Raw genomic sequence first — 14,195 nt, 5'->3', positions numbered from 1 at the left:
CAGTGGAGTCGTCATGGCATTGAGGAAGCGACATGGGAGACAGAAGCCGACATGCAACAAAAACACCCCGAGTTATTTCAATAATGTAAGTATTGATCTAACTTTGATGTTATTACTTTTGATGCTTACATTGATAAATGATGTGCGATTTCGAGGACGAAAGGGGAGAAATGTAAGGCTCGAAGATTTAGTTATCATAATCAGACAAATTTGTTAAGAATTAAGATGATTATAGATGTATTTTATTGGATTTAAAAAGAAGGCAAAATGTACAAAAGAGATAAGAAAGGTCGAAGCTCCAGCGCACATGCGCGAAGATATGCGCGCACATGCGCGTAAATTCCAGTAGCTTCGGCGCACGTGCGCGAGATAATGCGCGCATATGCGCGATCCTTCCAGCAGCTATGGCGCACATGCGCGAGTTTAGCCGCGCATATGCGCGGTCTGTCCAGAAACATTGGCGCATATGCGCGAGAGTAGTGGCGCACATGCGCGGCGCATTCAGAAGCAGTGGCGCATATGCGCGAGTTGAGTGGCGCATATGCGCGAGGTGTTGAATTGCCGAGACAGTAGGTCTCGCGCACATGCGCGAGTAATGCCGCGCATATGCGCGAGACGTGTGCTTCAAAGGGTGAGCCATGTGTATCAAATCATGCAAAGTATATATAGCATTGTCTCGATTCTTTCTTCATTTTTTCAGTAGGATTCGATATTTTCAGAGAGAAAAGCTTCCAAAGTTTCTCCTTCACTTATAATGGTGATTTTGCAAGATTTAGCAATCCAAACTTTGATCCGACTTCGGTTTTGAACTCCTCTCTTCATTATCTACAAAGTGATGTAAGTTGTATTCGATTCCAGCATGTTTTGAAATATATATGTTGGGAGAATTACCGTTTAAGCTTTAGAATGTGTTCTTGTAGTTATTAATACCGTAGAAATACAATCGGAGCGAAGAACGGATATCGTATGTTATTATTATGATTTTTCAGCATGTAAGTATATGCAGATTTTGAGAATCTTGACTTGGATATTGTGATGATTATGAATTGAGGATATAGTTTTGGGTTAATTATGTTGTATGGATTGACCGGTATCGAGAAATACGCCGTTATGTCGTCGATGGTGTTGAAATGCACTAGTGAATTGATAGTATAGGTGTTGATTTGGATTAGTAATTGATAAATTGTGTATCAACATTCCATTTCAGATTCATCTTACCTCATTTCGACATCGAGACCTCGACATCGTTAAAGGTTTAGCAAAGAAAGGTATAAGTCATGTTTTGCTTGGGGAGATGTAACTCAAATAAGATATTATTTGAGTTTCCCAACCAAAATCACATACAAGTATTATTAGATATATTGTAACATGTTTATGAATTGTGTATAGCATTATATTCAATTTTTAACATGTTTATGCTTTGATTTCAGAATTGTATTCAAGCATGTATGATCAGTGTGACATTCAGATATGAATATGATTATACTTTGTTTACATATTGATATTCATTGCATCTAAGATAGGAGAGTCGTTGACAGGCATTGTCAAATAGCTAGACGTTTCGGTGTATCTCAGCATAGGAGTAGGTATTACTCTTATTGCCGCCGTTGATACAGCTCAGACCGAAGTCTAGGAATGAGACGTTCATTACCCCGATTGGAGGGTAGGTAGTGACGTCTTATTCACACCGGGATCCCTAGATTTCTAGTCGAGTCGAGTCCAGACATGGTTTGATTCGCATTGCATTGCATGTGCATATGATGTCATTCATGATAGCATGTTTCATGTTTAATTGATTATATGCATGTATACATGTTTATACTGGGATTTGTTCTCACCGGTTTTCCGGCTGTTGTTATGTCTGTATGTGTGCATAACAACAGGTGGGGCAGGATCTGGGTCACGCAGAGGATGAGAGATGGACATAGCGTGGTGATCTCGGGCATAGCAGAAGAACTAGTAGTTGTACTTTTGGCATGTACTGTATTTAATTACTAGTTGTCGAATATGGTTTGGAACCAGACATATTTGTATCTTTTGTTATAGATTATGTTGTTAATATCTATGGTGTATGCTTGAGTTATATAACATTAGCATTAATGTTAAAATCAAAAATTTGACCCACTTTTTATATTAATGATCCGTTTAATCCCAAAGAAAAGAATTAGAGCCCGGGTCCCCACACTTAGTATGATGATGGGTTGTTATTTGACGTGTCGCTTAGTGTCGATAGGCACTCGAATACACTAGAAGCTGCAGGAAGTGTTTTGATGTCGAAATTTGAGTTTACGAATTTGTTGCTAGTTTAGGTTGCGTTGATGTTTGAGACATTCTATGGTGTCGAGTATGGATCATAGTGTCCTAGGATGAGTCTCGAGGCGTTGGTCACGGCAGGTGTAATCGAAATTTGGAGAGTATAAGTTTATGGGTCGCGGAGTCCAGTTTACTCGGCGCCCGAGCGGTAACTTTTTGCCGCCCGAGCGCCATTCTTTCTATCCGAGTGTTTTTCCCCGTAACCTCGGCGCCCGAGCGGCAGTTTGTTACCGCCCGAGCGGTATAGTTTCACCGCCCGAGCGCCACCCCTTCTGTCCAAATATTTTGTTCCTACTTCTTTTCAAGATTTAATAGTAAGTGTATGTCTTTTATTGTTGGGAAATGTGCACACATCTTTTAGAGATTGTTCGGGGTTCAATGTCGCGGGTTAGTACAATGATTTAATGAGGTCAACGCGCGAGAGATCTAGAACGTCATAAGATATTTAACTACTTCGGTGGTGAGCACGAGTACCTACGTCTAAGCTATGAAATGTAAGTACATGTAATTGCATTAGTATGTGCAGCAGCGGCCTCGATCGAAGTCCAACGGATCCCTCAACGCCAAGTAAGTATGTTGACGTGCAAAAAGAAAATATTTTAAGTTTTTGAGGTATGCTAAATGTCTTGTGACCAAATTATAAATGGGTTTGGAAGTCAGTGAACGTGGCCGAGGACCTCTCCGCCTTGTTAAATTATGAACGGGTTAGATCGTGGTTGGAAAGCGTTAAATCATGAACGGGGACCAACCAGCCCGTTAAATCATGAACGATGATCTCATGTATGTGGCAGTGGATACGTTCCTGTCAGCCCGGTACTGTGGTTTGTCTGATCAGGCGTTTATTATGTATGGAGCACTTGCTTTGAAACATGCCTCTATGCAAAATGAAGTCGTGTATGTTTAAGTTTGATCAAATATGTTAGCAAGTTTATGAAAGCTTTCAAGATAAGGCACGTCTATGTATGTATGCAAGTTCAAGTTCATTTCAAAGCCAAGCTTCAAGTATGCATGTCATATTTTAAAGTTGCATGTGGTTTTATTATGTAGTACTCGTTACTTCCAGTTTATATTTGTTGAGTCTTTAGACTCACTAGACTTGATCGATGCAGGTGAGGAAGTTTATGAGGAGACAGGAGGTGGCGACCAAGGAGCAGGCTTGGACTGAGCAGAAGGCTAGACCCGAGGACCGCCCATGTTATTTTAAGATTTTAAGCATGAAAAAATTAACACTCTGATTTTATGTTTTGATGCGAGATGTTTTGAGCAAGCTTTTCTTTTAGTAAAAATTTTATTGGTGATGCTTAATTTCAAATATTCTTTTTATGAACGATGAGTGACGACCGTATGGATATTTTCGTATTCATGTGATCTTGGGTTCGATCTTGGGGAGGCACAAACTTAAGTTCATGGGCTTAAGATTTTTATGAGTAACCCATACGACGCCTATGGAAAGCCCGTGAGTGACACCACAGGGTGGGCAAGCCCACTGGGCCTACGGGCCAAGTCACAAGATCGGGATAGCCTTGGGTCGATTGGGGCAGTGGGCCGTATGGGCGGTCCACTGGGCCTGTAATGGGTCGTTACATTTTCAAATTGAGTAGGTCTCATGTGAGACCGTCTCACGGATATTAATATGTGAGACGGGTCAACCCTACCCATATCCACAATAAAAAGTAATACTCTTGGCATAAAAAGTAATACTTTTTCATGGATGACCCAAATAAGAGATCCGTCTCACAAATACGACCTGTGAGACCGTCTCACACAAATTTTTGCCTTTCAAATTTTGTAAAGAATATTTTTTTTCAAAAAAGTATGTTATCACACATTTTATTATATTCCTCTTAAAACCTTCATTATTTTTAATATTAAAACCCTATTTTATCATTATTTGATAGTTTTTTTTTTCTTCCAATTTCCGAATGGTGAACTTTATATTTTATAAAATAAATAAACATTTTATTAAAAAAATGAATTTTCTACTTTTGTTTTAAAATGATATTTTAAAAAAGAAAGGCTCTCATATATTATTATTATTATTATTATTAAATTTTTTTTATTTTTATTAGTTGTTTTAGGGTAAATAAATGTTCAAATCGTGTAGTGTCTGAAGCAACAATAGGTTAAACCCTAGAAAACCGCCACCGATTCCCCCCACATAAGAAGCATGTCGCACTTTGGAAGATCTGGGCCGCCGGACATCAGAGACACCTACTCTCTCCTCGTCCTCAACATCACTTTTCGTATGTCTCCTCCCGATTTTTCTCTATATTTTGACGCTAATTATGAACCCTATTTTGGTCGATTTCTCACCCGTAACTTTTTTTTTTTGGGTTATTTTTTTAGGGACATCTGCGGATGATTTGTTTCCTCTCTTTGATAAGTATGGCAAAGTGGTTGATGTCTTTATCCCCAGAGACCGGAGGTACGTGTGTGCGTATGATTAATGTTGCTATGTGCCTGTAAAAGGATGTTTTTCCGAGCCTCTATGATCAAGAATCTGGGTTTCTGTGGGATTATGTATTACCGGTCCTACGATTGGCAAGAGGTCTGATTTCAGGAACTAGGCATTCTGCTGTGTTGGTCTGATGTGAGCTGATGAACATTTGCTTGTGTGCATTTTCTTAGATATGTGAGAGAGTAGCTATGTGTGTGCACAAGAATGTAGTTTCACGTGTATGTGTCGGTTGTGGATCACGGTATATAGTTTAGTGCCATTTCATCTTGTTTCTGGTGTGTTTTCCTCGTAATTATTTCATGTTTTATTTGGTGATGTTTTATCATACTGTTTATAAATTTGCTTTCTATCCTGGTTGTTGTGCAATTTTGCATCTGTACTTGGACTGTTGTACGTGCGGTATTTATCTATAAAACATCAAGTAAATTAATATTTCACCCTTCTAATGTGTGTGTGACCTAACTATGATTACAACGACTATTTATTCTATAAATGGGTCCTTTATATTTATCCCTTTTTCCACTCTTATATTGGCATTTATTCAGAAGATTGAATAAATAAACAAGAAAAAATGTTCAACCTCTTCAAAATATGCATGATGATGTAAATACAGACAGTTGGATTCATGTTTCATTAAGAGGACCGATGGGCGATGATGAGGTAAATATGTAAAAAATCTCTGTAAAAATTTGATTTTTTCCCCATTTAGATTGATGGAATAGCGAGGAGTGAGAACTGAGCATTTTTTTGTTTTTTTCGAACAAAGAGATGATTTTAAGTGGGGTGATTAAAGATGAGGCAGAATTATGTATTTGAAAATCTGATTGGGTCAGTTTAAAGATGTGGAAGTCTGAATGCAGATCTGGTGTAGTCTGGACACTGAAGTGTGCGAGTTTATCGGAACCTTATTCTCCATTCCCGTGCATTAATAAAAAACCAGTTGCAATTAGTTTTGTTCCTTTTTAGGTATTGGTATCATTTACTTGATTTTGCTGACTTGCAGTGTTTGATCATTGTCATTTAGGACTGGAGACTCGAGGGGCTTTGCATTTGTGCGGTATAAATATCAAGATGAGGCTGCAAAGGCTGTTGAAAAGCTAGATGGTGAGTATGGGGAGTAGAATTTGAAATGTTTCCTTTGTGGAGAAATTTTAATTCTCGTTCTTCATCATGGTAATTTTCTGAGTCCTCTTCTGCAGGAAGAGTTGTTGATGGGAGAGAAATAATGGTTCAGTTTGCTAAATATGGCCCCAATGCTGAAAGAACGTTAGTCAAATTTGTCCACCTCTCAATTTGGCATATATGTTGGTTTTGGGCTTATCTGCTATTGACTTACAGTTTTTAAACATAAAACTAACAAAATTCGCTGATGTTTGTCATCAGTAACAAAGGGAGAATCTCAGAACCTGTTTACAGGTCAAGCGGGAGATCCAGAAATCGTAGTCCTCGTTCAAGGTAGATTGTTCTCCATTCTTAGTTAATATTCCTATGGCTATTGTTAGTTTTTTTTTTTTGCTTAATCCAGAAACATTTGAGATGTGCAATTATTTTAAAATGCATATCATTTATGTATATCGTGTTCGAGTTTATTTGCTGTTGGCCTTTCATATTACAAATTTCCTTTCCATCTGTTACGATTAAGAGTGGCCACATCCGCGGTGAGTTGTATTTCTTCGTCTGTTACAAGAAATGGAAATAAAGCTTCCAATTTCTATTTCTCTGTAAATCCTTATCTGGGAAATCTGTTCTTGTTTCTTAAAACTATTTTGTTGAGTAATACTGAATTAATGTTGGTACAGGGATGAACACCTGGATAGGGATTACAGGAGGAGAAGCCGTAGCAGGAGTAGGGGTAGATATGAGCGTGTGCGCCACCACGGTGAGGACAGGAATCGTCTGCCTCGCGGTAGTAGGAGCCGAAGCCGGAGCTACAGTGGCAGTCCTAGTTATCGCAAAGACACTGGTAGAGGCCGGAGGTATTTCTACACTATCACTGTGTATTGTTCTGAGTTTTTCTAGTCTATTGTTTATAAATTTGTTTACTGATGAATTTTGGTGTGCATGACAGTATTTCTCCACGACGAGGTCGCAGTCCTCGGAGGAGCCCATCTCCACGCAAATCATCTCCTTCAAGGGGTGAGAGTCCACACAATAACAATACAAAGGAAAGATCAACCACCCCAAAGAGTGTGTCTCCTCGTGGCCTGCAAGCCGATTCCCGTAGCCCATCACCTTACTGAAGCCAATGTGAGTGTTGGAACCTGTTTTTACCCTTGGCTTGGTTGAAATTGTTCTTGAAAGTGCTTTATTTGATCTTGTTTTCAGGATCGAAGGTGTTCGTGCATCTTGATGGAACTTGACTTGATACCATGCATTTTGCGATATTTCTTACCAAGAAGTTTGGATGTTATCTACACAGTTTCTATTCTATAGTATTTTCCGATTTCATTGTCGACTTGCTATGGTTTGCGACCATAAATGTTGTCTAATCTCCTTCATTATGCCATTTGTAGTTTTCGCCATGAAATGCATTGAAATCCCATAATCTTATGTCACTGCTCCTGATTATATCTTTGTTAAATCTGTTGTGGATTGTGGATTGCTGTACTCATTTGTGCACTTTACTGGCCTTCTATAGTTGTGCTCGTGAGACGTTGCTGATTGATGAGATGATGCACCAGCTATTGATGCTGAACTTTAAATGATGTGGTAGCTGGTGATGGTGAATTTTTTTGCTGTTGATTCATGATTGTTATAATTTTCTTGCTGGTAACAAACAACGGTTCCTTCACCATGTTTCTTGCCCTATCGTGATTCGTAAGGGTAATACACTCACATTTTAGACTGGAATCATGTTAAAGATTTGGATACTGCAGTGCAGACCGCCATGATAATTGCTCATTGTGATTTTAATAACTAGATTTGAGTTTACAAGTGACTTTGAGGTTACTGGAGTCCACATAACAGGTGACAGCTTTGGAGTAATAGATATCCTGTTTGTTGATCGTGTTTCAAACCAGACATACAATATTGATGTTGTCGAGCACAAAGTGGTAAGATGTTAACTGTATTGTGTAAATGCTGGTGTCCTATCTCGTTCCTTAACCAAGTCAGAGCCAGGAATTTTAACGTGGAAACAATCAAATAAATTTTGGGTGAAAAACTTGATCGTTCTTGAAAAATGAGATGAAAATTATTAATTTTTTAAGTAGTCATCGTCTTTAAAGTATGGGTAGCTCCACTGCAATCTGATATCAGTCATGTCATATTACAGCACATGAAATCGTGGCTGTGGCCGTGACCGTGGCTGTGGCTGTGAAGTGATATAGCCGATATTCTTTGTAGATCGTTGTTCCTGTATTGTGTTGCGGATAGCTATAAAACTGATGCTGCTATTTTGATTATTGAATGGTCTGGTAGCTGTGTTGCAGATTGATACACGGAGTTACTCTATGCACATGCATTTGGTTGCCCTCATGTTGCTGTTTAATTGGATTTGATGTGCTCCGCCACTATGACATCATCTCATTGTTTTGTTTTTTCTCACATTTCCTGTTTTACATCACTAGTTGTAAGGTTATGTTATGAATTTTCTGTTTATTAGACGAGCTTGGATAAAACTTATATGGATAATCATTTTAGGAAAACGATCAAATTAGTTTAAAAAAAAAACTAAAATTGAAATTTAAAAATATACAAGATAAAAATGTATGCGGGCATTTGACGACACTCAACACCAGATCCTTACTCTCTATTCTTCGATTATTAAAGTTGAAACTTTGTCTTTGTCTTTTACGGTGTGTTTGGCAACCAAACACAACAAACCAGGATTTGAGAGGATTTCATGAGATTTGAAATTGGATTTGGAAATTCAAGTATTTAAAATTTCATTTGGTGTTTGGTTTAAAATTTAAAAATGTTATTTACAAATTTATTTTTTGTTTAGAGAAAAAAAGATTTGAATTTGGAATTTTAAAATTTTATTAAGTTATCCTTATAAATCATATAAACATAAATTTAGAAATTAATAATTTTTTTTTATTATTTGTATGTGTAAATTCAAAAATTAATTATTATTTATTAATTATAGTGCACATAAAATAATAATTAAAAAATCATCGAACAAATTCAAACTTTAACATGAAATTAATTATTAAACGTAAAAAAAAGACTTTAGTAATTGCTATAATTTTTATTATATTAATTAATAAATAACACAAGAAACTTATAAAATTTAAACGAAACTTCTAAAAAAAGTTACATGGAAAAAAAGTCTAACCATGTAGAAACATTTGGTGGAGAATGATGTGTTGATGAGAATGATGTGTTGGATAAAAAAATAATTATATGTTTTTAAAATCCAAATCCACCAAATCTTATCAAATTTGATGGTATTTAGTTATACTTATTGAAATCTCGTGAAATCCCATAAAATTCTAAACAAATCCGAATCTTTTTTTTTTTGAAACATTTTGCCAAACAGTAAAAATAGGATTTTGAAATCCAAATTCCACGAAATCCTTTCAAATCTTGATTGCCAAACACATTGTTAATAAAAAAAATACCAATTATAGTTCTAGCATACCAATGGATCAATCGCTTAATATAAGGTGGTGCGAATATGCTACCATACTTCCGGTTGCTATCGGTTGCACCATACTACAATTTGAATAGATCCTCATTCAGTCGATAAGTTGTAGAGGTTGCAACAAATAATTAAGGTTTTGTTGGGACAAATATTTATAAAACATTTTTAAGAATGTTATTTGCTCCTTTATGTTTTTGAAATATTTCCCTCAAAACAGGCCATCGTTGTTATCAAATCGAGGTCATTAGGTTTTCGTAAAGAAACCAAGAACTAGACACATGCGAAAAACAGTATCGGGTATCATCCTTGCTGCACTGGTGACTTACATCTGATTGCAGTTGGAGGGATTCATGTATAAAACCCAAGACTTAGAGACATGCAAGAAACATAGGAGGTTGTCCTTGCTGCATCGGGTGATCTACGTCTGGTTGCATCTGGACAGTCCGATAGAAGGCCAAGAAACTAGAAACATCCAAAAGAAGTGGGATGATGTCGTTGCTGCACCAAAGTGATCCATACCTCCTTATACGTCGGGAGTGGGGTGGGGGGTCCGACCGATCCAATGCCTCCTGATCATAGTCGAAGCTAAAAAAGCAGGGATAACTTTGAAAAGGGGAGGAAGAGCGATTGAAGACTTTCCTTTGGTTCAAAAATATGTGGAACAAATTATTTCTTTCCTGGAAAGGAGCTGTTTGCTAACAGATAACATGGTGGGAAGCTTTGAAGCCATGAATCATTTAACAGTTAGGAAGATCCAAAATCAATCTATTTAAATCACACCACATTTGCCTGGTGTTTTATTGTTGTTTCGACTGTAGAGCTTTACCAACCATTGCATCAACATCATCTACTCCATACCTAGCTGACGAGGATTTGTCTACTTTTACATATGAGTCAGTCTGAATTCGTAGCATTGAAACTGGAGGTAGAGATAGCAGGTGGCAGAGATGCAGCTGAGAGATTATCAATTAGTTGTCCGAACACGCGTCCATTTTTCATCATCGGCCCTCATCCTCTCGGCATATCTGCTGATGTCAAAACCAGTATCATCTTTACCACCGAAAGCCGACTCAACCAGCTCCATGCTGAACAAGTCGCTCATAATCTTGCTTGAATTGGGGTCGTCTGAGTATACAAATTTGACTTTGTCTGCTGTTTTCGGCTCTAAGAAGGGCTTTGCAATCTGTAAACCACATTCCATGAACATATCTATAAACTCAGTAATATAACATATAGAGAACATAACAAAGCACATGCCACATTCCCTTATTCAACATTTGGAAATATAATGTCAGAAAAACCACAAGTACGACCTAACATTTCCTACGTTTCTTGTGAAGTGATAGATGGAAACCAATAACCAGGAAAACTTAACCACTATCCATTAGTTTGATCATTTTAGAAGACAATCATGGAATAGAAACAGTCCGAGGAACTTTAGGACGCAATCGTGCCATGACTAAGTGGAAAAGAAACAAGGAAATTCTTTCAATAGCTAAACAAAATGAAGCACGAACATTCCTGGATGAAGATTGATCGAAATATCTCAATCTGTTGTCCAGCAGTAAATTTTATGGTTATGGGGACTTCTTAATGCAAAGTTGGTTCCGGATTTTTTTAATGCTATAGCAGAAGTTTTAGTTCATGACCGTAGAAAAAGCTCAAGAAGTGATTACATACTACGGAATAACAATACTACAATCAAAAGCTTTTTGAGCACATAGAAATGCATATAATACATATAAGAATCTTAAATGTAACATAACATAAGTTAGATTAATGAAAAGATACCGTCCAAAATGGTTCGAAAATCTTTGGTGGATCGTATAGAATTGCGACACCAAGTCTCTCAGGATATTGCTCTTGCAGGACAAAAGCTGTTTCCCGGGTGACCTTGACTGATATGTTGGACAAACTGAACCCATGGAAATCAATCAACCAAATCATCTGTCCTTGGCCAGGGGCAAGATTTGAAATGGCGTTCTCCATGCAATAAACCAAATACTTAATTTGCCCTTCTATTGACTTTGAATTCTGTGAACATACAAGACATGAGAATTAAGAAGAAAGTCCAGAAAGGAAAATGAACTCATTAAACCACCCATAAGTCGAGCATAAGACCAAGTGTTTGGTGCTTTACCAAAAAAGCTAGTAAACGATAACAATACGACTCAAATATTTTAATATATAATTAATAACCCAAGCATCATGTTTCAATAGTTCTTTTTCCAACGAGAACAATTATTGTTCAAGTAACCACCCTTCTACTTGCACCAACTTGCAGCTTTACATGACCTTAACAATGATAATATGATCATCGAAAGAAAAAGTATTGACCGCATTAACAAAAATCAAATATAACAATGTAACTCAAATATTTTAAATTAGTAACAACCACCTGTCATGTTTCGATAGCTCTCTTCCAACATTGCAATATAATTGTTTAAGTACAAGACTTGACTGACAACGATTACGGAGTCAAGATAAATCAACTTAATAAGGCAAATAGAAATCAACAGCTACTTTTTCCAAACAAAAAAGATGGAAAAAAGAAATCAACAGCTACAAAATATTCTATAGAAAATGATCAGTAGACCCTTAAGATCCAAAGGATGTTTACTAAATGGTAAAAATAGGAGAAATTCAATGCTTCACCTGGCACCTTGGTCTCATGACAAGAACTGTCCTCCCATACTTATCTTTATAACTCGTTGGGTAAATTTTTCCAGTTTCTGCCTCTTGTGCAACTTCTTCCTGTTTTCCAAATGTAGACATACATGAAAACATAAAGCAAACTGAATCAGAATCACTCATGACCTATTTTGAAACTGAACAAACTTAGAGCTTTAGAAAATTTACTAGAAATCTGTAAATATTCAAATATGAGAGGAGATGATACATTAGACTTAAAACGAAGAGATTTGGAGATGTCATATGGAAAACGGAAGAATCATGCACCCCATATTAAGCATTAGCTTGGGTATCCCTCATGACCATTTTGCTTATTTAAGTAAGTGGGTCTCACCCAACGAATCTCTTCCGGCTTATACTCCAACCTCCATTTCAAACTTGCTTTAAGCATCTTAACTGCCTTCTTCACATTCCAGTTCCGCGCTCTCAAGTATCTTGAAATGGATTCGTCCGAGCAGTAATTGGCCAGTTTGGGCTGTGGCCCGATCAACTTTCTTACCTCATTAATCTGCAAATGTACACATTATTAACCAGTCATCCTTGCCGTAAACTGGCATCCGTGAGCAAACTTACCTACAAATCCTTGATAGAAGACTAAAGATACCTTTCCCTGCTCTTCTTCCAGAGACGAAGGATTCCCACCCCCATCTGGAGAGGGTTTCTTGAACCTAATGTTCATAGTTCTCAAAGCTTTTCTTCAAGTAATTGACTGAAATAAATTTTGACCAGACAAGATAAATAAAATCGAACAACAAAATCTTGAAAAGAGAACCCCAATTTTTATCAAAGTTCTATAGCTAAGAAATCGTAAGATATCAGAAAAAGAACTTGGTAACTTGTCCGCTAAATGATGGATCAAAGGCCACATAATCCACCAAACTTTTGGCTTCCACAGATAGAGAACTAGCAAGGCAATACGTAAACAGACTAGAATAGAATCCCTAATTGTCCAAACTTTACTTTGAATTTATTAAGACAGCCACGTTGACAGCTACACCAAAGCATGTACCAGAAGGCCTAAAGAACCCAACTCCCTCGCTAATAGAGTTGTAGCGCATGTCAATTCAACTAAATACAAATCAACCTCTGGTATTCGGTTAGACTAAATTTAAAACATTTCACACAACGTTATTCAGATTTTGTTTCATTCTACTAAAATAGTAAAATGTATTTAAAAAAAAGGAAAAACTAACGACCTTAAAAAAAAATCAGTTCACACAAATCCCTCCTAGCCCACATGGAATCATGCACGGAAACACAGAGATCAAAGCCAATTACTATGCAGGTAATCATCCTCAAAATCAGCTCAAACAGATGCCCATTATCATAGCCTTCTCAAACACGAAATCCCAAATTCAAGATTAATAACGTGCTTGACGACTCACAACATCCACAAGAATTCAACAAAAAAAAACCGCAAAAAAAAAAAAACCCATTACTCAGAACATGCCAAGAGAGTCAAATTTAGCACAGATTGGATTTTTTTTAACAGTAAAGAAAAAATTACTTGGAGAAGATAAAGTACCAGAATAATATGGTTTAAGGAATAAATCCAAGTTAATGCTAATGAGACCTTAATATTTAATGTAGAAATTATATAACTTCAGAGAAAATCTGGTCAACCCACAAGTATGATAACTTGAAGATTGAAAACATGGCAACGATAAGTTGACACGAATTGGTTCGAGATCGTCCCATATAATAAGAAAATAAAATGGCAGGAAGGAGTCAGCATTAGTTTTCAAGAAAATAAAATCGGACGGCAAATTTTGGGGAATTTTTTTTTTTTTTTAATCTCAGCGAGCTATTATCTTAAAAAAATGATATCCTCGAATGTATTGAGGTCATTTCTTAAAAAATCTTTAATTAACTTTATTTTACAAATTTCTCCGCAAAATTTTTATGCTAAACTTCAAATCTATACCATTAAGACTAGTATTATACGATTCAAATATATTGTACTTCCTAAACACTTGAGATGGTCTCAAGATCAATTTTGTAAGATAAATTTATAATCTAATCTGATTAATGAAAATATTATTTTTTACGATAAAAATATTATTTGCCACTTCAAATTTTGATCGAGCTGACCGATCTCGCGAAAATAGATCCATCAACCGTGTCACAAAAATCATATTCTATGTA

At 36.7% G+C, this 14,195-nt stretch overlaps 2 protein-coding genes across 2 annotated transcripts; one reads left to right on the top strand and one right to left on the bottom strand.

Moving 5' to 3' along the window:
* Positions 1 to 4,397: 4,397 nt before the first annotated feature.
* On the top strand, positions 4,398 to 7,326 carry LOC140819508 (serine/arginine-rich splicing factor SC35-like). The gene is made up of 8 exons (XM_073179632.1): positions 4,398 to 4,556; positions 4,660 to 4,738; positions 5,796 to 5,875; positions 5,971 to 6,037; positions 6,155 to 6,226; positions 6,571 to 6,747; positions 6,840 to 7,018; positions 7,097 to 7,326. The coding sequence occupies exons 1-7, from the start codon at positions 4,481 to 4,483 to the stop codon at positions 7,009 to 7,011; spliced, it is 723 nt and encodes a 240-aa protein (XP_073035733.1). The 5' UTR covers positions 4,398 to 4,480; the 3' UTR covers positions 7,012 to 7,018; positions 7,097 to 7,326.
* Positions 7,327 to 9,984: 2,658 nt separating this feature from the next.
* On the bottom strand, positions 9,985 to 13,566 carry LOC140819611 (uncharacterized). Its single transcript, XM_073179773.1, is given in 6 exon segments — positions 9,985 to 10,343; positions 10,345 to 10,542; positions 11,151 to 11,393; positions 12,015 to 12,113; positions 12,385 to 12,558; positions 12,655 to 13,566. Coding segments are annotated over 6 exon segments (879 nt in total). The 5' UTR covers positions 12,730 to 13,566; the 3' UTR covers positions 9,985 to 10,253.
* Between the last annotated feature and the right edge of the window lie 629 nt (positions 13,567 to 14,195).

The sequence above is a fragment of the Primulina eburnea genome, chromosome 18 (assembly GCF_022965805.1).
Source record: "Primulina eburnea isolate SZY01 chromosome 18, ASM2296580v1, whole genome shotgun sequence".
Lineage (NCBI taxonomy): Eukaryota > Viridiplantae > Streptophyta > Magnoliopsida > Lamiales > Gesneriaceae > Primulina > Primulina eburnea.
The sequence above is the reverse complement of the archived record's forward strand: the minus strand, read 5'-3'. Positions and strand labels throughout refer to the sequence as shown.

What these genes read in the sequence shown, in the direction of transcription:
- LOC140819508 (XM_073179632.1), top strand. Translation starts at nt 4,481, where the DNA reads ATGTCGCACTTTGGAAGATCTGGGCCGCCGGACATCAGAGACACCTAC. An exon ending in TTTATCCCCAGAGACCGGAG is followed by an intron (nt 4,739 to 5,795) that starts GTACGTGTGTGC and finishes ATTGTCATTTAG; the next exon opens with GACTGGAGACTCGAGGGGCT. An exon ending in AATCGTAGTCCTCGTTCAAG is followed by an intron (nt 6,227 to 6,570) that starts GTAGATTGTTCT and finishes ATGTTGGTACAG; the next exon opens with GGATGAACACCTGGATAGGG.